The following is a 24,400-nucleotide window of genomic DNA, read 5'->3' on the forward strand; positions in this document are numbered from 1 at the left end:
ACTAGTCATGTTACACTTCCTGTAGGTCTTTGGGTAGATTAAAGAAGATCTTAAATAGACCTGGTTTAAAGTCTAGGATTTTAATAGTTGGATTTCATATTTCACAGTAAAAACTACTTAATGCTTTTTTACTTAATCACTTAGAAATTTAATGCTAGAATTATGAACATTCTTCAAAATTAGTTTGCCTTAGACTGTTCTTATTGGTTTTATTGGTTATATTTTTAATTCCTATTCTTTCATAGCAAGAATGGTTTCTAATGTAGGGGTTTATATGGTTTAGATTCTAATTCAGATAATCTATGTCACATCTTTTTGCAGCCCATTTTTCTTCCCTTTTGATACCCGGCAAATGCTTTTTTACGTAACTGCATTTGATCGGGACCGAGCAATGCAAAGATTACTTGATACCAACCCAGAAATCAACCAGTCGGATTCTCAAGATAGCAGAGTTGCACCTAGATTGGATAGAAAAAAAGTAAGTTTCTCCTCCCAAATATTTAAAGATAAATCTCTCCGAGTTTTCAACTAGGAACTACTGGAGATGTGGTGCATGGGAGCAGGGCCTGGTGGTGCAGAGCTATAACTCAGTCCCAGGTATCTCTCATCTGGAGTAGCCATGGCTTCCTCTCAAGCTCTTGGAACCAGGCTCTGTGGGATTCTTCTTCATCCTCACTTAAGAGTCCCTTTTTCCTAGTTCTGAAATAATTTCTACTGTTCTTTATCAGTTGCCATAATGCTCATGCCAAGAAAGAGTCTTTACCTTCTCTCACCAAAGCTGTGTTTTCTTTTTAAATTAGGAACTCACTCTATAGTCTCCCTTATGCAGTGTGTAGGTAGCATTAACCAGATTCACTTTCTTCCTTCTCAAATCACTCCCATCAGAGATGAGCGATACAAGATTCTGAATGAAATTCCTGGCTTGAGCCTCGTCACCCCCTGTGTTGCTGATGTCATCTTCCTGGGCTTCTCACCTTGGCACCATGTTGAGAGCTGTGACTGTACCTCTCTTGAGCCATTTCGGCAGGGACCCTGTCCTACATTTCTGACCTAGCACCCCTTTTTACTTAATGACATCTCTGTTTGTCTTCCTCTTTTGTGCCGAGGATTCTTACCTAAGGCTGTCTTTCCAAGACCAGTGTGAATCATTATTAATGACACTAAAATAGAGATTAGAAGGAATGAAGAGCATGGTAAAATATACGTGTATACTTTTTGTTTTGCAGAGCCTTGCTATTTCTATCTTTATTTGTAGTGTTAGGAATGTGTCACCAGTGGTGTTGGCAGAATTTGGAAAAATGGCAGTACCCGTCTTGTCCCCATGAATCTTATTTGTAGATATTTGTAGTTGTGCTTGTAGGATCCCTGCAGGTTGGAGCCAGGGTCTTTCAGCTCACCTGTCTCACCTACCACCTCCATATCCATCTCTCCATTATGTATCTGTAAACATGCTCAGGGAGATTCCATGCAGCTGTAGCCCTGACTTGCATTGATGTCTGGCAAGGGTACAGATAGATAGCCTTTCTTCTCCACCCTGTGAATTTTCTGAACCTGCCATGGGCTCAAGATAATACTCAGGCTTAACACTTAGCTTTGCTGCCCATGTTTGTAGCAATGCAGCTACTTCTTTCTTACCGTAACCTTTTCTGAGGCATGGTTTTAAAGGAATCGTCTTGGGGCACCTGGCTGTCTCATTCAGCTCAGTGCTTATTGGCTGGGGTCATGATCTCAGGTTGTGGGATCAAGCCCCAAGTTAGGCTCCATGCTGGGCATGGAACTTGCTTGAGATTCTCTCTCCTTCCCCTCCCTGCACTAGATTGCACAGGTTCACGTGTCTCTTCTCTTCTCTTCTCTTCTCTTCTCTTCTCTTCTCTTCTCTTCTCTTCTCTTCTCTTCTCTTCTCTTCTTTCTCTTCTCCTCTTCTCTCATGCTTTCTCTGTCTCACACAAATAAGTGAATCTTAAAAGGAATCTTTTAACATTTATTTGCACTCTGGGAAAATGCCACCTATTTATTAAAGTGTAATATGAGCATAGTTTCCTCATGTACTTTGTTTTTTGGTTTTGTTTTTTTTTTGTTTTGTTTTTTTTTTAGCGTACTGTGAACAGAGAGGAGCTGCTGAAACAAGCGGAGTCTGTAATGCAGGATCTCGGTAGCTCACGGGCCATGTTAGAAATCCAGTATGAAAATGAGGTGAGCTCATGAGTGTGGACGGGTTTTGGCCTAATATGTACTTTCAATAAGACTTTGTTGGTCCTCTGAAACATTCAGAGACAATTGGGAAATTTATCTAGAAACTGGAGATTTGCTCTGTTTTGGATGATCTTGGAAAATTGAAGCTCTCCAGGTTCCAAAGCTAAAGTGTATAATAAAAAGACAGGTGTTTTCCTTGTGTAAGAGCAAATGCTTGTAATTGTTAGGTTGATAAAGTAAAAGGATGTTTTAAGCATACCTTTCAAAATGTTTGAACTGCTTTTCAAAAGAAATCTCAGATAATAAACGCACACTTACAACATTTACAATTCTAGTTGTATGAATGCGAATGTTTAAATGTATAGTTTGTAACCCTTTTCACATCAAGATGGAGAAAAAAAAAATCCCATCACCTCGGACTGTTTTCTTAAACCACTTTGTGCCCTACCCCCACCCAGAGGCAACCATTGGTCTATTTTCTGTCCTGTAGTTTTGTCTTTTTAAAATGATGTGCAGGTTGGAATAGTAGTAGTTTGTAGTCATTTGTGTTATTCTTCTCCCGCACTTAGCATAATGCTTTTGAGATGCATCCATGTTGTTGCCTGTATCAATTTGTTTCCTTTTATCAGTAATAGTAAGAGTCTATTGTATAGATATTTCAGGAAATGTTTCATCACCAAATGATGCACATTTTAGTTTCCAGTTTTGACACTTATGAATAATGCTGCTGTGAACGTTTGTGTACAAGTCTTTGTATAGATATGTGTTTATTTCTCTTAGGTAAATTCTTCAGGGATGAATTGCAAACTTATTTTTAGTAAGATATGTTTTTACTTTATGAAAAACACCAAACTGTTTCCCAAGTAGCTTTGCCATTTCCCATTCCCAGCAGTGATGAAGTATGAGAGTTTCCATTGGGTCCCATGCTCACCAACCCTTGGGTCTTTTTAATTTGGGGTTGGGGGTGGCTTAAAGTGGTATCTTACTATGTTGTATTTGAATTTTTCTGATGATTAATAATAGTTTCATTCCTATTTGTTTCACTGGCCATTCATATATCTTCTCTGGAGGAGTGTCTACTTTTCCAGTGTTGGGTTTTATGATTGAGTTCTTTTATTACTCTGGATACAAGGTCTCTTTGAGATGAGTGCAAACATTTTCTTCCACTCTGTGGTTTATCTTTCAGTTTCCTCATGAAATGTCTTTGGAAGAGCAGAAGTTTTAAATTTTGTTGAAGTCCAGTTATCAATTTTTATTTTTTGGTTTGTGCTTTTTTTATCCCAGGAAATTCTCCCTCACCCTTGGTTTTCAGAGATTTTCTCCCATGTGTTTTTATAGTTTCAGCTCTCATATTTTGGTCTATGGTCCATTTTTAGTTAATTTTTAGATATAGTGTAAGAGGTTAAGGTTCTTTTTCTCTCTTCCTAAATATAGGCTATTCCTTTTATCCAGCACCCTTTGTTTGAAAAGGCTTATACTTGTCCCATATTGAATGACCTTGGCACCTATTTGAAAACAGTCGATTATGAATATTTGTATCTATTCCTGGGTTTTGTGTTCTTTGCTACTCTATACTCATGATTACTAGATCTTCACAATTAACTATAAATTGTAATGAATCCTCCAATTTTGCTTTACTTTGTCAGAGTTGTGGTTATTCTCAGGCCCAAGTAAATTTTAGAATCAGCTTGTAAGTGTCCACAGAAGATCTCACTGGACATTGATTGGGATTGTGTTGAACTTTGATCAGTTTGAGAGAAAATTGACATGTATTGTGTCTAGTCTTAGACTTCTTAAACATCATGTAGACTTCCATTTGTTTAGGTATTTTTATTTCTCTCAGTATCACTTCATTAAGTTAAATCTAGAGGTCTTTCATGCACATACTTTGTTAAATTTTTCCCTACATATTTTGTGTTTTGTGATGATATGTAAAATGATACCATACTTGTATTCCAGTTCCTGTTATTTTGTAGAAATACAGGTGATTTTTGTATCTTGGCCTTATTTTCTGTGATGTTCATAAATGTTAGTTCTAATAACTTTTTAATAGATCATTTAAGATTATTGCAGAGCCCGGGTTTGAGAAACTTCTGTAAAGGGCCAGATAGTAAATATTCAGTCTCCATCAAAAGTACTCCATTTTTGCCTTTGTACAAGCATGAAAGTGGCCATAGACAAAACCTAATACACATGAGCCTGGCTGTTTGCCAACAAAATTTTATTGTCAATGAAATTTGAAGTTCATATAATTTTCACATGTGGTGAGTTGATATTCAGGATTTTTCAACCATTGAAATTGTAAGAACCACTCTTAGCTTGCAGATTGTATAAAAACAGGAAGTGGGCCAGAGCATAGTTCACTAACCAATGTTGTTAGACAATTGGTGTGGGTGTGGGTTGTGGGGAAAAAAAAAAAAAAACAGCTTGACTTCCTTTCTAACTTTTGTCATGTATTTCTTTTGAGGCACTTTTAAACAGCCACAACAGTTCATCAAAAATATTCAAATAATGGTTTTCTTTGTATTTTAACCATGAAATATTGAGTCTCTTGTGGATACCTTCCTCCCTCTTTTCCCTAAATATTTTTAAGACAAAACTTAAGAATGTTTGGACTTTTGAAACTCTTACAGACCTAAAATTCCCAAACCTTCTATTATACTGATTATTTATTTATAATAGCCAATCCCTCTGCCTCTCAGTTTTTTCGTCTATAAAATGTGAGTTAAAGTACAACCTCAAACAATCTGCAATATTACGTATAGTTATCCAAGGAATTTTAATTATGATTGATTTTTTTTTTGTTCATTTTCTTAAGCATTTTCATCTTCTCATTAAGACTTTTGAAAAGTTACTTGGGAGTATTTAGTCATCAAAATTAAAACTTGAAGTAGTTATGACCTGGGAAGTAGAATACAGTGTGCTAGGGATCTAATTTATGGCAGAGTTCCTATAGTCAAAGGACTATAGCGTAGTTGTGGGGTACGTCGTAGGACAAAGGTATAAATTAATGTGGCTGAAGAGTGGTATGGGTGTCAAGTGAACAAGGCTTTCAGACAGGTCCTACTGTCTTGGAGTGTGTGGGCAGGACCATAGATTTAGACCTTGATGGAAGAGAGTGGGAGGATTAGGGGCCCAAACGTTGTGGCTTGAGCAAAGGATTGGGCTTGGTAGTGAGTGACAGAAGGGAGTGACTGCTCTGGAAGTGGTGGGAAAGAGGGAGGTGGAGTGGAGGCCTTGACTGCTAGGATAAGCAATTGGGATGGTCTTTTGAATCCACACTGATCATGCCTCTTGCTCAGAGGATAACCATGTTTTAGATGTTTACGTGCTTCTATTTCCTCTTCTAAAACTGCAAGGCCTCTGCTCCAGCTGACTTCTTTTACTGAGTTTAACTTTGCTTCTTACATTTTACTCTTGCCAGGACTGTCTGTCTTTCCTTCCCTCTTGCATCTTTCATGGCTCTGCTCAGATTGTATCTCATGTGCAACCTAAACAAATTCAGAATAGCATCACATTGAGTGTTTGAAGGATCATCGGGATTCAGTCACTGATACAGAAGTCCTAATTTTAGTTTTTATTGCTGGATCCTACTTACTGATTATGGAAAAGATTCCAGGAGTTGATTTCATTGGGGAATAAGGGTTGTGAGGAGTACTGACTTTTTATATACAAAGGACCTCAGGTCATAAATCAGATTTAGCCATACAAGTCTGCAGGTGGTCATTAGGAAGACTTCAGACTAGCTCTAGAAGAATCCTAACTCAAAATGCCAAATCAAAAGGGGCCCCATCTAGAACAGGGGTGATTGCTATGCCAGGGAAGACCCAAACCAGTCTTTGGGCTCAGAGAGTCTTTAAGCCCCAGCATCAGCTGGGGATATAAATGACCACCCTCTGGGATGGTGAAGGGTTAGGAGTGTGGACTGTGGAGCCTGGCGCCAACAGTCACTGACCATAAGGCTGGGCAGATGATGTAACATTCTCAGTGATGGCCTCAACGGGGCCATAAGGAATGGGCCTTTCTCATCATGATGTTATAATGATTAACAGCAGAGCACGGTCATGTGAAAGCACTAGTATGTTAGCTTTTGAAAGAAAAAGACTTTTTGAAGTTTTGAGTCCAGCAAGTTGTCAAAACATGTATTTCTAAAGCTTTATAATTTTCTTTCCTTTAAAAACAAATGGAGCAAAAACAGTGTACCTACCTTTCTAGTGGAGTGGCTGAGTAGAACAGATACCTGGCTGGGTGAATTGCCAGAGAAGCTTTGACCTACTCATAACCACCGTCACAGAGATTTACTGTGGTGATGTGTTTACAGTGATACCCGTGCCGTTTAATATTTTAAGTCTGTTTTACCTTTGGAAATATTAGTCCCTTCTTTGGATGAAGGAATTAGACTGATCTGATTTTCTGATTTGTGTTTGGCCTAGTGGTAATTACCCTAAAGGGAGAAGAAAATTAAGTGGCTCTAAGGCACCACCTGGTGGAAATCAGTTGTTACTGCAGCTTTTCTTTTCTCTTGGTAGCTCTTTCCCTCTTTTCCTCTCCTCCAGTACCCAGGATTCAGTGGAGAACAGAGTACACAAAAATTCCTACCATCACACAGCAATTTTTAAAAATTTATTTTTAGTTTATTTTTATTTTTTTAGTGTGAAGAGGTTAGTGTACATGTACTTATGCATATATGTATGTTAGGCTGCATGATGAAGAAAAATAAAATAAGATGGATCAAAGCGGGGAGGAGATAGGTAATGTAAGGACATTTGAGCCAAGGCAAGTCATTACCATTTAGGGAAGGGAGTTTCTAAGAAAAGAGCAGAGAAGCAAAACCTCTGAGGCAGAGTCCTGGCCCTTTCCAGAATGACTGGCTAGAGGTAGGAGTCAAGCTATAGGAGGGGTCACTGAGGACCTGCAAGCCATGTGAGAACTTGAGCTTCTGCTTTGAGTGAGATGGTTATCCTCTCAGCACTGAGGCTGGACTCTGAAATGCCGCAAGCGCTGGTACAGAGACCAAGCGGGAGGTTTTTAGCAATAAATAGACCAGATTAAGGGTTAATGATGCTGGTAACCAGTATGGAATATATTTTGAAGGGGGGCTAGTGTATGATTACTTGGACTGTGTGGAGTAAAAAAGGAGAAAAGCCAGGGTTTTGTTGGAGCCCTGGGTGAATGCAGATGCCATTTACTGCTATGAAATACTTAGAAAGGGACGGGCGTGGGCCCAGGTGTTATCACAGCCAACCCAATAACATCATGGTTTGCAGAGTTTGATCAAAATGTTCGTTGGATTGCATCTAATCTGTTGAGCTATTGGGATACTTTTTAAAAGTAACTATTATAATGATAATGCCCATTATTTGCAAATAATCTCCAAGTGAACTCTGGTTCTCTTGCTCAGGACTATGGTTTGATGTGCTTATATAAACTATGATATTAACTGGTCATTAGCTGCATACCTAATTTATGGTCCGAGCTGGTAGGACTTGGATAGAACAGGAAGGAATAACTAGGCTATGAAAACAGACACAGGCTATGTCCCACGGAGGAGGGGTTTTCGTTTGAGGCTGTACCATCACTTTGAAGCTGGTTTTAAAAATACCAGCGGCCATGCTCTAAACCAGACTTATCAAGCAAGACTCCTCAGGACACACTCAACCATCTCCATGCATACATGCTGATAAAGCTCGCAGGAGTTTCCAGGGCACTGTGTGGCATGAGAAACACTGACAAACTCTCCGAGGCTAAGTTAGCCCGGTGCGTGCCAGCATGGATCTGACCTTCCCTTATTCCTGTATTCCTCAACAAACCTCTGTTAAAAGCCTCTTGTGTGTCCGGACACTAAAGAGAGTACAAAGGTGAATTAAAGCTACCCTTCAGTGAGAAATGCAAGCACATAATAAAATTACGGCTATGTGATGTGAAAAGTACTTAGCTGAAAATAGGAGTCTAAAGAAAAAGGAGCAGAGCAACTGGCAGAAAAGGAGGCATCTCCTGAAGAGATGACATTTGAGCTGGTTTCAGGCTAACAGCTCACCCAAAGAAGAAGATATATGCTGGGACAAAGCCATCTTTTACTCCCTGGGGATGAGAGCACTACAACAGTACTGAACCATACAGTGAAAACGTGAGGGTCCTAGGGAGTAATAAAGGGTGGCTTTCTTGTTCTAGGTGACCGATCCTGAAGGAATATAGTCAGGACAGTCTGGGAAATGATGCATGAAATAAACTGTTGCTGTTAGTTATCCACACTGCAAAAAGGTTGGCCTGTGGGGAAAAAAAGGCAGCAAAAGTTCTGAAAATTTGAAATTGTTCTACTTCTGTTCTCATGTAGGTTGGTACAGGTCTTGGGCCTACACTGGAGTTTTATGCACTTGTATCTCAGGAACTTCAGAGAGCTGACTTGGGTCTCTGGAGAGGTGAAGAAGTGACTCTCAGCAATCCAAAAGGTAATATTCATTTGTAAGTCAGTTTGTGTTTTTCAGATCAGGAAAAAGGGCCTTTATAATTTATTAAATAGATATAATTTCTTTCTTTCCCTTTTTTTTTTTTTTTTAAGATTTTAATTATTTATTCATGAGAGACAGAGAGAGAGAGAGGCAGAGGCACAAGGCAGAGGGAGAAGCAGGCTCCATGCAGGGAGCCTGACGTGGGACTCGATCCCGGGACTCCAGGTTCATGCCCTGGGCCAAAGGCAGGCTCTAAACTGCAGAGCCACCCAGGGATCCCCCTAAATAGATACAATTTCTAGTAGAAGGCCATGCTCTCTGACCTTTAATTCCTTTTAGCCTTTGCTTTCTCTTTTATCAAATTAGAGCCTTCCGTTCTAGAGAGCTTCATCCCATGATGATCTGCTGTCTGATTTTGAGAATTCTGAATTTTTTAAATGTTCTTAGTTTACCACATTTTGTTTTGTCTTGCTTTGTTTTGTTTTGGGAAATAGCATCTAAAGTTTTATGACTTGATCATTTTATAGGAAGCCAAGAAGGGACCAAGTATATTCAAAACCTCCAGGGCCTGTTTGCGCTTCCTTTTGGTCGGACGGCTAAGCCGGCCCATATCGCAAAGGTTAAAATGAAGTTTCGCTTCTTAGGAAAATTAATGGCCAAGGCTATCATGGATTTCAGATTGGTAAGTTTAAGAGTATTTGCTTGTCTACAACTTTTTTGTATTTGTATAGTTTTCTATAAAACTATATGAATCCCCTGTACTTTATTTTTAAAATAGTACTTCACAGACTTTAATGTGTATATGAATTTAACAGAGGTTCTATTTAAAAAATTAATTCTGAGATTCAGGGATGAGGCCCAAGAATCCACGGTCTTCATTGTCTTTTTTTTTTTTCCTTTTTTGTTTGCTGCTTTTCTCAGTAAGGATTTCACATTTTCATACGAACTCCCAGGTGATGCCAAATTGCTGTTATGAACCATTGCTTTAGTAGCAAGGGTTTAGAGAATCAGGCAACGTGAAGGGTGGTTTTAAAGTATGTTACTAGATTTTTAAATTCATTTAGGAAAGCCTGAGCTTTCTGCAGCTCAACTGCGGTTAAGTGGTCATTGGAATGCTAGAGTGAAAATAACCTGTGAACTAAGTATTCACAGAGCTTTGACTGTTTCTAGCCTTTTCTTCATTTCTTCTTCTCACGTTTTCTGGGATACTTGGTCAGTCTGTAGAAGACATTGTCTTTCATCCAGTGTCAAGTTTCCAACCTGACATTTTTGCTGTGCCTGCAGAATGGGTGGTTAATGAGTTATCTTAAAAGTTACAAGTTTTCAGTTTTAGGTGGTTCTTGTTTTTAACCTCTTTCAAATGTTTAGTAATACAGACTACAGTGGAATTTCAATTACTTGGCCGCAAATAGAGTAAGATTCCTATAAACATGTCTCAGGTTGGAGGCCTTTATGGAGAATATATGTCCAACATTAAAGATAACCTTTTCAAGGTCTGTTTAAATAGGATTCTTCAGTGAACTAAAATTCTCACAGTATCAGGGCCCCAAATTGGGTTTAAATGGGAATAGTTGCGTATAATGAAAAAAACAGTTAGAAAACGTGTTTTTTTGGAGAGGGGGGTTTGGATTACTTAACCTTTATAACGATCTCTTAAGATGTCAGTTATAGAACTGAGACAATTCTAGAAGCTTAGCGTGACGGTTAGACTATTTTGTGTTTTCTTTTGCAGGTGGACCTTCCCCTTGGCTTACCCTTTTATAAGTGGATGCTAAGGCAAGAAACTTCACTGACATCGCATGATTTGTTTGACATTGACCCAGTTGTAGCCAGATCAGTGTATCACCTAGAAGACATTGTCAGACAGAAGAAAAGACTTGAGCAAGATAAATCCCAGGTAAGCTTAGAAGATGAGGGAATGGTCAAGTGGATCAGTTTCTTAATGTTGCAAGATGAGGTCTTTGTTAAGTGGTTTATATTTGACCAATTATTATTTTATATTAATGTTTTAGTTTAGAAGAGTTTAGTTTTCTTTTTTTTTTTACTAGAATAACTGAAACGATTTCACATGGGTAAGTTGACCTGTAATAATAGCTTGATTAACTAATAAAATATACTCCTGACTTGAACCCATAAGGCTCTTATTTATTAAATTTTAGATGGGCATTATGTATCTGGGCCGATACTGAATCATACTGAATTTTTTTAGTAAGCATTGGAATCAATAAAAATTATTCTCAGGACACATTCTTTCCAGAAAGGTGGCTTAACTTAGGAGCAGTCCATCATTTGTTTATAGAACAATCTTAGGAAAATAGTTTTAAAAGTCATGGTGGGTGTACACACACAGTGGGTGTACTATTTCTTAGTAACACCTGTTGAGGCTTTTTTATTACAGTAATAACAGATTAAAAATTATTTGACCCAGTCGGAGATTAGTAGTAGTTCCGTGTCAGACCTTAGAGGAAGACAAGGTTTTATTTAAAAAGCAGTGGCACAGATTTAATTAGCTATATTTGGGCAGGCAACAATGGACCAATGTTAAATTAATTCCGATTTTATAAATTATGTAAAATAAGAATAGAGGAGATTCTGTAGGAAAAGTGTCCCATCTCCTGTTACACTGGAGAAGAGCTGTAGAGAGATGGGGGTTTTAGAATGCCTTGTTACTGGAGAAGATGATTTCTTTGTAAGGGAATTAATTTTATCTCCCTTATTAATTGGTGATTTTTGGAAAAATAAGTTTGTTTATTAAAATAGTGAAATTGGCATTTAAAAGAGGCCAAGTAAGTACATCTTTAGAAGATCTATTGAAGATCTATTGTTTTAGGATTTTTAGAATCAATTTTATGCCTAGCAGATTTGAAAGTTTTAAAAACAAATGCAATCTTAATTTGAAATCATCTCTTAGGTAAATAATGGCCCCAAAAAAGGAAGGAAAGAAAGAGTAAAATTCATGACACTGTTCCAAGTGCCACATATGTATCTTAATTCATTTAATTCACAGCACCCCTCAGAGACTTAGATATTATGGTTAGTCATCTTTTTACTCATGAGAAACCCAGGGGAGATACAGGTGGAGTAACCTGCCAAGGTCACATATCTAGAATGTGGGAGGGGAGCAGAATTCACACGCAGGCTGTTTGTTCTGGAGCCTTCACTCTTACAGATTTTGCAATATTCCATCCGTTCTTTTCCTCTTTTTTGAGATTTATTCTAATCTTTATTTTTGTTGTTGTCAATTTAAAAATATAAAAGTAAAAAAAATAAATAAATAAAAAAAATAAAAATATAAAAGTGCATACCATAGAAACCACATTCCAGAAACTGCATTACTGTATTAACCAGTTTTCACCCAGCACATGGGGAATGGTGGTATTCTGGAGCACCTCACCGCATCGTTTATAAAGTATACAGATGGAACAAACTTGATAGTTTAAATTCTTAACAGATACATGGGAAATGGCCTAAAGCTTGTTAGTTTTCAATTTAATATAAGGTCTGAAGAAATAAATAGCAAATTCCTTTTAAACATCTGGGGGACACTATATTCTAGATTCCTATCAACGATAGCATTTTATAATGTAAACCTTTATAAATAAGATGTTTCTTAAGTAGCTGTAGGAGAAGAGACTTTGCCTGAGCATAGCAGTGATAGCAGTGACCACCATGGACTGTGCAAGAGGTAGGGGGCAATTTTGAGCGCTTTGCAGCCCAGCCAGAGAACATTTAAGAGATGGTGATGATTACCATCTAGTCTTTATAAATGTAAAATGAAAGGCCTCCCTTCTGGTGTTTTCCAATCATTCATTTGAGGTGGAAAAGACCTCAACAGGGCTTTTATACAGAAGAGGACAGATTAGGATTGTTCCTTAATATTACTGCTGTCACCTCTTCTGCATCTGAATTATCTGGAATCCTAAATGGCTTTCATTTCCTTTTTAAAAATTACTAATTTAAAATCAAAACTCCCTCGTTTTTTGTTTCGTTGTTTTTAGTTTAATTGACTAATTTCTTTCACCTGGACTGTTGAGCCATTAGGAATTTCATATTCGGGGGTATCTCCAATTTGGAAAGCGATTTCGCTGCTTTTTCCTATACCAGATACCTTAATTTTCGGGTACCATTTGTAGTTTTGCATGTTGGTCTTAGATTTCTAATCTAAGAGTATGTATCTATTTATATAACCCTTTAGTATTCTTAAGCATTTAACAAAGTGACTAATAATTGCTTTTATATTCAGAGTATGACTTGAGGAACCTTTTTCATTGCAGCATTATTAGGTAGATACAGATCTGTTATGCTAGTCCTGATGGGATTGAATAAGGAATCTCCAGGGTGTTCTTTAGACTTTGTAGGGAACAAAAGTTAATTACTGTTCCTTAGATAGTGCATTATTTGTATTTATGGTTTCCTAACTAAGGAATTAACTAATCAACTAATATTATTAATAATATAGCAATTAACTATGTATATAATTGGATTCATTAAGATTAATATAGAATTTAGGAAAAGCTTTTCTGGCTCTATAGGCACTCTTAAATTGACCATCACTTAAGTGATGATCACTTTCTGTGAAATCTGATTTGAAATAGGGTCAAATTGACAGACATCTCATGTTGAAGGAACACTTCCTGATCTTGTTTGTGCCTATATAAAAATAATTGGATTCTTAAGTATTTAAGATTATTTCCTTTGTGATATGTGACTTGTTCACTTGTAAATAATGATACAAAAAGAAACACTGTAAGAGCAGAAGGAACTCATAAAATGTATTTGCCTAGCTTTTGTTTTATAAACACAGACACAGAACCAACTGAATGACTGTGTCTGACATCCCTTCCTCCCCCCCCCCCCCTTTTTTAGACCAAAGAGAGTCTACAATATGCGTTAGAAACCCTGACTATGAATGGCTGCTCAGTTGAAGATCTAGGATTGGATTTCACGCTGCCAGGGTTTCCCAACATTGAACTGAAGAAAGGAGGAAAGGACATACCAGTCACCATCCACAATTTAGAGGAGTACCTAAGAGTATGTAATCGGGGCACCTTTCAGGGAGGGAAGGGGAATGCTGGCGTGGGAACTCAAGACTTCCTGTTGGCACTATTCCTGGGGAGAGAAAGCACCTGTCCTAGGAAGCTGCCTCTCCTGCCCAGCTGAGAGTCTTGACACACATAATGGCTGTGTCCCATCCACTTTTTCAGGCCTTAGCTTCCATCTGCTTTTGAGAGAACAGGTCAGATAGTTCACGAAATCTCATATGACCTCAAATTTGCTGTCTTCATTTAAAAGAAATCAGTGAAAAGGAGCTATTGCTTGTGTTCTCACTAAGCTGCATTTTGTCTATCAGAGTTGCTAACTTGATAGAATTCACACACACACACGTTTGTTGGGTGTAGTGAGGACTTTCAGATAAGTTGTGGTTCTTGACTAGTTTTGGAAAGTTTTCTTTTGGTTCATTTCTGACCTCAAGTGGAAAGAGCATTGTGTTCAAGATAGAATACCATCTACACCCAGACTTAGGTTTTCCAGCAGCCTTCAGTGGGTTTATATAGAAATGATGGCTCTGGTTTCTTCACCTGGTAGAGAAAGAGCATAGATAGCAGAGGTCTCCAACATTTCTGTGACTGATCCACACTTCCTTTAATATTCAGAGGACTGTGTGCTCATACTACCTGCTTTTCCTCACATTGAGAAAGCAGACCTTTTAGCCAACTGGTAAATGATGAGTTAACATCCAGATTAAGGTTCTCTGAAAATAATTTGTAATAACACTTATGTTTTGGTTTTCATTTTTATCTGAATATGTCCTTATTTCTTGAACCCGGTGGGTTAGCCAAAGTCGTCGATGGCTAGATTATTTTGGACCAATAACAAATGCTTTCTGTTACTTTTCAATTTCATGTGACTGCATTTCTGTAGTTGGCCTTTTTGTAAATGAGGGTGCACTGCAAAAGGGTTGGCTTCTAAGAACTTTGTCAGGATTTAGATCTAAAAATTTCACATTAAAAATCAGAATACTTAACAGTTGGTAATTGTGAATCTTGAAACATGAGCTTCTTAATAACATTTTTCCTCTTGGGAAACTCTTATCTGCTTCTCATCTGGTATTATTCTGTGCCATCGGGATTCTGCGTAAATGAATTTTAAAAACACGCTAAATATAAATGTCCAGCGGTTTATTGTTGTCTTATGTTTTCTTATTGACCAGGCCCCTGGGGTTAGAATTGACCTGAGAGGTCTCTGTTGTTTTCTGGGAGCTATTTTAGAGACTTATAACTTGTGTTTTGTTTTTAAGTGATCGGGAAGGATGTTTCACTGTACTTTGCCACATATTGGATAAGAAGGAGATATGAAATCTTCTCATGGTTTCTAAAAGACCTTTCTTTTTGCAGCTGGTTATATTCTGGGCACTAAATGAAGGCGTTTCCAGGCAATTTGATTCCTTCAGAGATGGATTTGAATCCGTCTTTCCACTTAGTCATCTTCAGTACTTCTACCCGGAAGAAGTGAGTAGCTGGTGTCTAAAAGAAATGGTCATTGCTCCTTGTGTGTCTCTGTAGTTATCTAGTGAGCTGTCCCCAAGCCATATAGCCAAGAATTGTTGCAAACAGGAAAACTTGGGGGAAGGGGGAAGAGGTTTGGGAAATAAAGACCATTTCCTGAGCAGAGAAGAGTATTAAATACTAATTATAAATAACATGTTATATAAATACTAAATACAGTTTAGCTGTTAGGGTGTGGGGTTGGTGTTAATTGGTGAGCAGACAGCCTCCTGTCACATGACCCTGCATCCTGGCCAGCAGGGGATGTGCTGCAGGTGTCTGCGGTTCTGTCGCTGGCATGGGGGGCCCTGAGTCCACAGTAGTGGCAGGGACAGGGAGGAGGGCACACTTTCTTTTTCTTTTTCTTTTTTTTTAAGATTTTATTTATTCATGAGAGACACAGGAGAGAAAGAGAGAGAGGCAGAGACACAGGCAGAGGGAGACGCAGGCCCCATGCAGGGAGCCCGATATGAGGCTCAATCCCAGGACTCCAGGATCACAACCTGGGCTGAAGGCAGGCGCCAAACTGCTGAGCCATCCAGGGATCCCCCACTTTTTTTCTAACCTGAACTTCCTGTATTAGGTGAGACATTGCTTAATGTTTGGAGGCAGGCCTTGAAGTTTTAAGTTTTTGCAAATGCCTTTGAGAAGGGGGAACATGAGTTTAAGTGCAGTCCTCCAGCCATCTTAAGTGCAGCAAGAATCTGAACAACCATTCCCTAGTGGTGAGATGGCACGGAAAGGGACAGTTGGGAATCCCTTTTGTTTATTATTTGAGTGGTAACTAGAATACACACTTATTATTGGCTGAATCCAGATATCTCTGAGTGACTCAGCATTTTAATGTTCATTGTAATTTTTATGTCCACTCCAGTTTGCTACTTATTGAAGCAGGTCGTGTATGGGACACTGGCAGGCACTGAGTGTCACCTGGTATTGAAAGCAGCAGGTGTTGCTCCTGGAATTGAATTCTGGTTCCCAGCACTTAACCGTCTGACCTTATCTAGGTGGTTGTATCTGATTAGACGGCGGCCTCATCCATAAAATTGAGATGATCTCTGCCTTACTGAACAGGATGCATAAAGTACCTGACAGTGAGGGACACGAGGTAGATACTAAATACTATACGCCCTGAATTGGATTTTCTCAAAGTATGCAGTCGTTGCAAAGATGGGCAGTTATCAGAGAAACAGTGGTTTAACTGGAAACTGATGTTAGATTGTCCAAGGAGACACAAGCCCTTCTTGCTTTCTAACGTTCCCCTGTAACAGCTAGTTTGGTCCCTGTGCCGCCACAGCCAGCCATCTGGCAACTGTCTGTGTCTCAGAGAGAAAGCTGCCCATTTGCTGTGTCTGTTTAGCTTCTCCCACTTCTCTCTCCAGCTTAGTCTGTGTCTTCGCTTCTATTATTGTATACCCCCATATTTCTAGAAAATGGGATTTATGGAATCTCCCTGGATAGAAGTAGATTATCAAGTTAAAGCCTCTAGAGACATGAGAAGAGTTAGGAAAACTTAAACCAAGGGTTTGTCTCAGGGACATTTTTGTCTGTGATTAAAGGCTTCTTTTGGACCCAGTCCTGCAAATGGGCAGTGTACCTATTAATGCAAATGAAGAGAAGATTGATTTGTATAAATATAGTAGAGGAGCACTTTATATTAAAAAAAAAAAAAAAGAAGAAGTCCTGAGCAGACTTTTTTGATGCTAAAAAGGATATTCTTATTTGGTACACATAGGCCTGTATCCTATTGGCATAATGCAAAACTACATGCCCTGTGAGTTGTCACTCAGTTATGCAGCCGTGTCTTACTAACTTGTTACTGTTGTATAAACACACAGCTGGATCAGCTCTTGTGCGGCAGTAAAGCAGACACGTGGGATGCGAAGACACTGATGGAGTGCTGCAGGCCGGACCACGGTTATACTCATGACAGGTAAGTAGTAGGTCTGCTGGCTTTTCATTTTATGGCTAAGAATGTGGCAGTGTGTGTGTATATGCACACATTATAAACATTTTAAAATTTGTTTACCTATTTAAAATTTAAAAATTTGGGATCCCTGGGTGGCACAGCGGTTTAGCGCCTGCCTTTGGCTCGGGGCGCGATCCTGGAGACCTGGGATCGAATCCCACGTCGGGCTCCCGGTGCATGGAGTCTGCTTCTCCCTCTGCCTATGTCTCTGCCCCTCTCTCTCTCTCTCCTTGTGTGTGTGACTATCGTAAATAAATAAAAATTTTTTAAAAAAAATAAATAAAATAATTTATTTGGGAGAAAGAGTGAGCATAAGCATGAGTGAGGGGCATAGGGACAGAGGGAGAAGCAGGCTCCCACCCTGAGCAGGGAGCCCAACATGGGGCTTGATCCCAGGACCTACGCCCGAGGCAGGTGCTTATTAACCCACTGAGCCACCCAGGCACCCTAAATTTATCTACCTATTTTAAAGGAGTCTTTCTGATATTTAGGCCTCGTTTCTGTTAAGACCTTAGGATCCAAAGATGGCTTTTATCAAGCATTTTTGCAAAAATAGACAGGGAGTGGGGGGGGGCGGGATGGAGGGAGAACACAGGTTTCACCCCGTTACCCATTTTTCTGTATAGTGAAAGGGAGATGTCTGTATAATCCCCTACAAGTCTTATTTGTTAGTACAGTAACCATTCCATTTGAATTCCCACTGTGACAACAGAAACAAATTTGATTTCAGAGTGTGTTGTAATGTGAATTCATAGGTAGTCATTTAAATTTGGTGGTTTGTAGCTTATTGTGAGAGTCTGCCTTGTGTGGTGTTCAAAACTGTATTTGAATATAAGAAATAATTGTGGTTATTTATTTCTGTTGTAGTCGGGCTGTGAAGTTCTTGTTTGAGATTCTCAGTAGTTTTGATAATGAGCAGCAGAGGTTGTTTCTCCAGTTTGTGACAGGTAGCCCAAGATTGCCTGTTGGAGGTGGGTATGCCTTTGTTCTGTAGGGGGGCGTGCGGGCGGGAGTGTCCGACAGGCAGACACTTGGGTACCAACAGCAGGCTATTCTGTGTTGGACTCACAGTGCCTCGTAGTCATTCTGATACCGTAATGCTTCTGAATTTTCAGTTTGGTGATACATGAGAGCTATCGCCACCAGGGAATTCATAGGGATTGTCTTAAAACACATTGAAGTAGGTTAGTTAATGAACACGTGATGTTAGTTTTCTAGATAAAATTCAGATCCTCAGGCCATGTGTCCATTACGGGCTCCTAGATGAGAATACCTTATAAAGTCTACTTTCCCAGAAGTGAGTCAGTCCTAATAGGAGTTGAGTGCGTCCTCTGAAAAGTCAGAAAGCCCAAGGAACCGTTTGCCTCCTCATTAAACCCCAGGGTTCTTTGTGGTAAATACAGCAGATACCAGATTCCATACACTCAAACGTTTACGGACTGTGGAGGTTTAGCTGCCAAGCCAGAAAGAGCACCCCGTGCGTGCGGCACAGCAGAGCAGTGTGTGTTTCCTGAGAGAAGGGCATGTTCATGATGCCAGACTGATTCTTGTCCCCTGGTTAAGAAAGAGAACGTTCTCCGCCTTGGCTGTATGCATCCCGTAAACATACTGAGCTCCTTGGTCTTTCTTCCTTCCCCTTTCATCAGGCTTCCGGAGTCTAAATCCACCTCTGACAATTGTCCGGAAGACCTTCGAGTCCACGGAGAACCCCGACGACTTCTTGCCCTCTGTAATGACTTGTGTGAACTACCTTAAGTTGCCGGACTACTCGAGCATTGACATCATGCGTGAGAAACTGTTGATTGCAGCGAGAGAAGGGCAGCAGTCATTCCATCTTTCCTGATCACAACGAGAACTACAGTGTCTGCCTGTTACAGCAAAAGAAAAAAATCATGATTTCTTTTCTAAATGTATCACCTGAGTCAAGGAAACATGTTACGCCTTCTTGTTGTAGGAAAAACGGCTTGCAGATTATACAAGAGACACTTGGTTGATATTCATTAATGGCCCCATGGACTTAAAAGTGATCAGGCCCTAAAACGTTGTTGTGATGAGGTTTCTTTAGCAAGTTCTTGTTTAAATTATCATTTATTTGATGAGTGAAGTTTTTAACTTGCTTTGCTGTGTGAAATTTAAAAAAAAAAAGGGATGTTTTTCCAGGCTGAAACAATAAATGTCGCTGTGCAGTTTAATTCTGGGCTGTGTGTATCCATCGAGCTAAGTCTGCAGTTTTGTTTCCTCCAAAGACAACTCTTGTACATACGTACAGAAATTCAAGCTCCCGTGTTTTCGACCAGTTCGGTTTCGTAGGTTAGCTCTGTGTGCTCTTCACTCGCCTCTAATATCCTCCCTGATTCGTGTCCTGTCTGCAGTCTACACGGTTTTTTGTTTTGTGTTTTTGTTTTTGTTTTTGTTTTTGTTTTTGTATACAGCACTCACGGTGGTCCCGTTTTCATTAGCCACGGGCTTCTGTCGTTCCATGTTCTCTCTCAAATGAAGATATAATTTGAAAATCCATTGAACTGAAATATACTGTCAATAGAACTCAGCCTCTGTTGCTTGGTAGACTTCTTGTAGGTTAGTTCTAATAGAGCCGTCGGGTATTGCTGGTATTGCTGGCCGTTGCCCAGTGACGCACTAGGACCGTTCACACGGTGATTCTGGCGACCACAGCAGCCTCTGGACTGGAGGCCGGGAGAGCTCACGCCTCTCTCTTGTGTAGGTTATAAAAAAGTCTATGGCTTGGGCTGGCCGGTGTTTAATATCCTAAGACCAGAGCGTTCTGCGTCGATGTAAGGTTTTAAAATTAGCCGTTTTCATCCCCTGTTGGAGTAAAAGGATTTTTTTTTTCCTCCCTCGTCCTTGTTTTAAGTTCTTGTTCCTAGTCTGCTCCCTCCCGCCCTCCCCTTCCCTTCCTCCTCCCACGCCTGACTTGGGCCAGGCAGTTCAGACTTTGTCTCCGCACCGATGAAAGCACCTGTACGCAATGCTCTGTCCGGCTGTTTTATGTGCTGGTTTCTCAGATCTGCAATAATCAATCCATCAGGTTCATGTTTTTACCTGAAAATAAATAAAAGTTTGCCTCACCTTTTTTGTTTTTAGTTCTGTGCCGTATGCATAACTTGCCATCGCGTAGATGTAGATCTCCGTGCAAGCAAATGGTCATGTCGCTGTGATTTGCATCACGGCTGATTTTGCCATTCAAAGAATTTATAATAGCGACTTGAAGAACATAAAATATGGAAAGAAAATGGGAGGAGATTCCTTCCTTCCTTCCTTTCTTCCTAAGGTTCAAAGTTAAGACTGTTGCATCAGTTTGAGAGAATTTCCATAATGCATCTTTTTGGAAATGAGACATGAGCTAATTGTGTTTTTTGGTTTTGGTTTTGGTTTTTGTTTTTTTTTTTTTATTGAACTTTGAGAAATCAATTCTCTTGTTTTACAGACTGTTCCAAAATAGTATCTAATTGGTGTAGAAATCCCTTTGTTTCCCATCCCTCTGCGGAAGAGCGGCTTGTTTTATTTAGATGATTTTGTCATTTTACACTTCAATGGCCTTAGGAGAATCCCCCCATCCCCCTCCTCACGGAGAACTTGGGCAGTGACTGCCCCCTCTGTCGGAGGAGCTCAGGGGGCTCGGGGGCGCCTCCCCTGGTCCTTGCAGAGGCTCTGGCAAGTGGACAGCTTCACCGTGAAACCCAAGAAAAGGGAGTTGTGTTTCTGGTTCCGACGCTGACAGCATAGGAGCCGAGCAGTGTAATCAAGTGACTTTTGTGTTATGGGATGAGTGGATTTGTTTAAACTGTTCTGATAACTTTTTTACAGACTAAGCACAAAGATTTTTGTGTGAACATAGCATTTTGTTCCTCATTTTTTTTAAGGGTTCTATTGTTAAAATTTAGACATGTATAAACAAAGCAATGTTTCATACTAAAAATACCTGTATCTGACATTTTTTATTCATATTGTGGCCCTGGCCGATTTGGCCTCGTTCATTTTCCACATGAACCAATATGTTTGATGGTTTTGAATCAAACTGGAGGTTGATTGTTTCAAAATCAGTAGTTCACCTGTTTAAGTGCTTTTTAGCCGTTAGCTTACTCCTCAGTGTACGGGACCCTTTGTTAATTAGGGGGCAAGTAGACTCTTGCCATTTTAAAGCAATCTCTCTCGGCAGAGGCCTTAATCTTGCATCGTTAGGGAAGAAAGTATGTACTTCATTTGCTATTACTCCAGTTTTGCCTTAAATTTATTTGCTTAGCAATCCGACCAACAAGCACTGATTTCTGAGTATGCTTTACACCTAGACGGTTGGGTAGCAACTGAGCTTTTGCTGTCCTTTAATTTTTCCTGAGATGGAGTCAGACATTAGTCACCGCTAACACCGTGTGGCGGTGTCATTTAGATGGTTACTGCTCCGATCTGCTTTGTATAGGAGAACATTTTTTTAACTACTTCACTCTAAGAAGGAAGGAAGAGGTAGTTCAATGTAATCCCCTCCTCCCAGCCCCTCCAGAAAGTGAATCGTGAGTTCTAGGTCTGATCAGGAACAGACCTGGAGAGAGTTCCAGATGCCTTAGCCCAACCCAGCAGAAAACGTCACACAGCCACTCACTCTAAGGATATGGACTTCTCTCTTCCTGTGCTTCGGCTCTGGTTCCTGTGTTTGTAGTGACAGAGAACTTTCTTTGACTTAAGCATTCTAGAAAGAAGGTCATTTCCCTGAAGCCCCTCCTACCTGCCTTTGGCTGTTCCCAGTACTTGGGGTACAGGACTGAAGAGGTGTGGGGCAGCTGACTGACCATGACCAGCCCCTTCCTGGTCCGGAGTGCCAGCCCCAGGGCATCCTGTGCAGAGAGGCCATGAGGCTGAGGGAGAGGCTCCCCCCCCATCCCCCCACCCCCGTCTGCTTCCCAGAAATTAGATCCAACTCTTGATTTAACACAGTAAGGATTATGGCCAGTGAACTGTGAGTGTGTCTTCCCTCTGGTGGGTTCATCAGCTGTTGAGGCTACGCTCCCGATTCCTGTCAGTGCTTATGAACTCAGGATATGGGAATGTCCCTGATATTCCAGGAAAGGTAACTGAGAAGGGAGACTTGCAGGGGAGAGGCGTAACCATGCATCCAGAAACCCAATCCTCGTGTGGGATTCTGGATGCCATCGTTCCTTCTCCATTGGCAAAGATTTACTTCCTTTATCTTAGGCTTTGGTTTTTCGACCCATTTTATTTTCCCTACTGTAACGAGAACGTTCATTGTTTGGAAATGTCATGCTCTGTATTTCTAATTCTCAGAAATGCTTTTGTATGAGTCTTAGGTGTGACATTGCAGTAGTTGGCATACCCAGTAAAGGATAACCTAGTGACAAATCACTGAAAATGCTTCCTCTGTGACCTCAAAAGAAAAATCCAGACAAAATATAGCATTTATATTTATAGAAAACGGAGGATTGGCTGTTTTCCAAGAACTTCAAGTTAATGCAAGAAAAGTTCTTAACTCTGAAGACTTGTTCCGCATAAAGGAGACATTCTTTACTAATGGAAGAGGTGATTTTATTTTTACAACAAGCCTACTCATATTACCAAACCTATAACCAATTGCTGATCTCCTGTGTAAAGCATTTTTTTCTCTTATCTGAAACAGTGATTTATATGAACTGTTGGAATAATGGAACCTCAAACTACAGATGTGTATGTAAAATTGCATAAATGCACTGACTTCCTTCTCCCTGAATATATTTTTAATAAACAGCATTATCCTACATGGTCAGTTTTATTAAATCATGCACAACTAGAGGGTTCTTCTGAGAAGCGGTATGCTTGTATGGGTGGCTCTTGGAAAGCTTCCTGTGGTGGTAAGTCTCGCAGTAATTTAGCCTGCTCTGGAGGCAGAGAGAGGAGAAAGACAAATCTGTTCCAGAGAGATGACCCTAATACTTGCTTGTTGGTGCTGAGAGTTAACACTTGTCAGATCCTCCTACACAGGGGGAAGCGGTGCCTTTGGGAGCGGGAGATTCCTGACAGTGCAAACACAACAGAACCTCCTGGTTGGAACACCACTGAAGTCACTGTTTTTGGCTTTCATGACTGGCTGCCTCGCCCTTGATAAATGTCCGGACTAGTCTTATTTCACCAGAGCAGAATAGAATCGATTTAGTATAGCAAAGGAGATGGATCTTTTTTTTTCTTTGTTTTTAAGACCAATGACCAAATTGGCAGGGGGGGGGGGGGTTGCTATTCTCAAGAGAACAAGTTGAGTGAAGTAGATACATAATATGCCCCTACACAACACGCCTGTATATGCGCACACGCGCACCCGCACATATATTCTATATCGTCTTGGTCTACCTGCCCCAGGATAAAACCACATTTTCCCCTTGATGAATCTCATGGTCTCACAGATGAAAGGTGCTACTGAGTAGGAGCCTGGCACGTAGGGAAAGCATGTGACCAACGCCGAGCTGTCTTGCAGATTCTGGCGGGGGCGAGGAATGTCATCTGGTAGCGTCACATCTTTGGTTGCTGTAACTCCATGAGTTGATGTTGGTAGGTTAATGGGTTAAATAGAAGTTTTAAGTCTTAACAGTAGTTGTTGGGTCAGTGTTCAGTGGAAAGCCCACGGTGTCCCTTCAGACCCACAGTGCTCTCGTGTGAGGGTGGGGGTGCAATTCTCACAACTTGCCTGCTTCCTGAAGCCCCCACATCCCTTCTCATCCTCAGCCTCGTAACCTCCCCACCACCTGGCCCACGTTCCTTTTCTCTCCCACCTCTGTGCAGAGGGCCGAAGGTGGTGCTGGGGCCTGAAGGGCTGCTCTGTGCCAGGCACCGTGGGGGGAGCAGGCCCCAGAAACCCCCAAACGCATGCTTGGTCCCCAAGAATCCACCTTGGTACATAAGGCAACCTTGACAGCCACGTAAAGTGTTTGAACCTCAAATACCCTGTTGTGGCTTCAAGACCCAGGCTCACTTGCGTGGTCGCTCTCTCCCCGGGAATTCCAGAACAGGTTCTAATATCCTCTAGGTTACTGTCATACATGGACACGTTCCCTAGGACACCATGTTACGAATTTTTATTTTATTAAAAAAAATTCATACTAAACATGTGGGCTGGAAACAGGATGCTAAAGGGACAGGTCAGTGTTGACAGTGTTTAATGTTCCATAGCAAGGAAGTGGTGGTTTGAAATCATTAGAGTTAACAGTGATGAAGGGAAAGCCTAATGCACTCCGTTGGGTGTTCGCTTC

At 40.4% G+C, this 24,400-nt stretch overlaps 1 protein-coding gene across 23 annotated transcripts in view; it reads left to right on the top strand.

Annotated features, from left to right (window-relative positions):
- Nucleotides 1–19,348, top strand: part of TRIP12 (thyroid hormone receptor interactor 12) — a 146,087-nt gene extending 126,739 nt beyond the window's left edge. For 22 of the 23 annotated variants that reach the window (XM_041767694.1, XM_041767698.1, XM_041767701.1 and 19 more), the window contains 10 exons: nt 322–478; nt 2,095–2,193; nt 8,528–8,642; nt 9,170–9,324; nt 10,375–10,539; nt 13,509–13,673; nt 15,038–15,151; nt 17,026–17,120; nt 18,024–18,127; nt 18,803–19,348. In XM_041767694.1, coding sequence (XP_041623628.1) covers nt 322–478; nt 2,095–2,193; nt 8,528–8,642; nt 9,170–9,324; nt 10,375–10,539; nt 13,509–13,673; nt 15,038–15,151; nt 17,026–17,120; nt 18,024–18,127; nt 18,803–18,999 — 1,366 coding nt within the window. In that variant the 3' untranslated portion in view covers nt 19,000–19,348. Of the gene's footprint in view, nt 1–321; nt 483–2,094; nt 2,194–8,527; nt 8,643–9,169; nt 9,325–10,374; nt 10,540–13,508; nt 13,674–15,037; nt 15,152–17,025; nt 17,121–18,023; nt 18,128–18,802 lie in introns of those variants that run through there. The other variant, XM_041767710.1, reaches the window with a different exon arrangement.
- Nucleotides 19,349–24,400: the final 5,052 nt, after the last annotated feature.

This window comes from Vulpes lagopus, chromosome 8 (genome assembly GCF_018345385.1).
Source record: "Vulpes lagopus strain Blue_001 chromosome 8, ASM1834538v1, whole genome shotgun sequence".
In the NCBI taxonomy this organism is placed as follows: Eukaryota; Metazoa; Chordata; class Mammalia; order Carnivora; family Canidae; genus Vulpes; species Vulpes lagopus.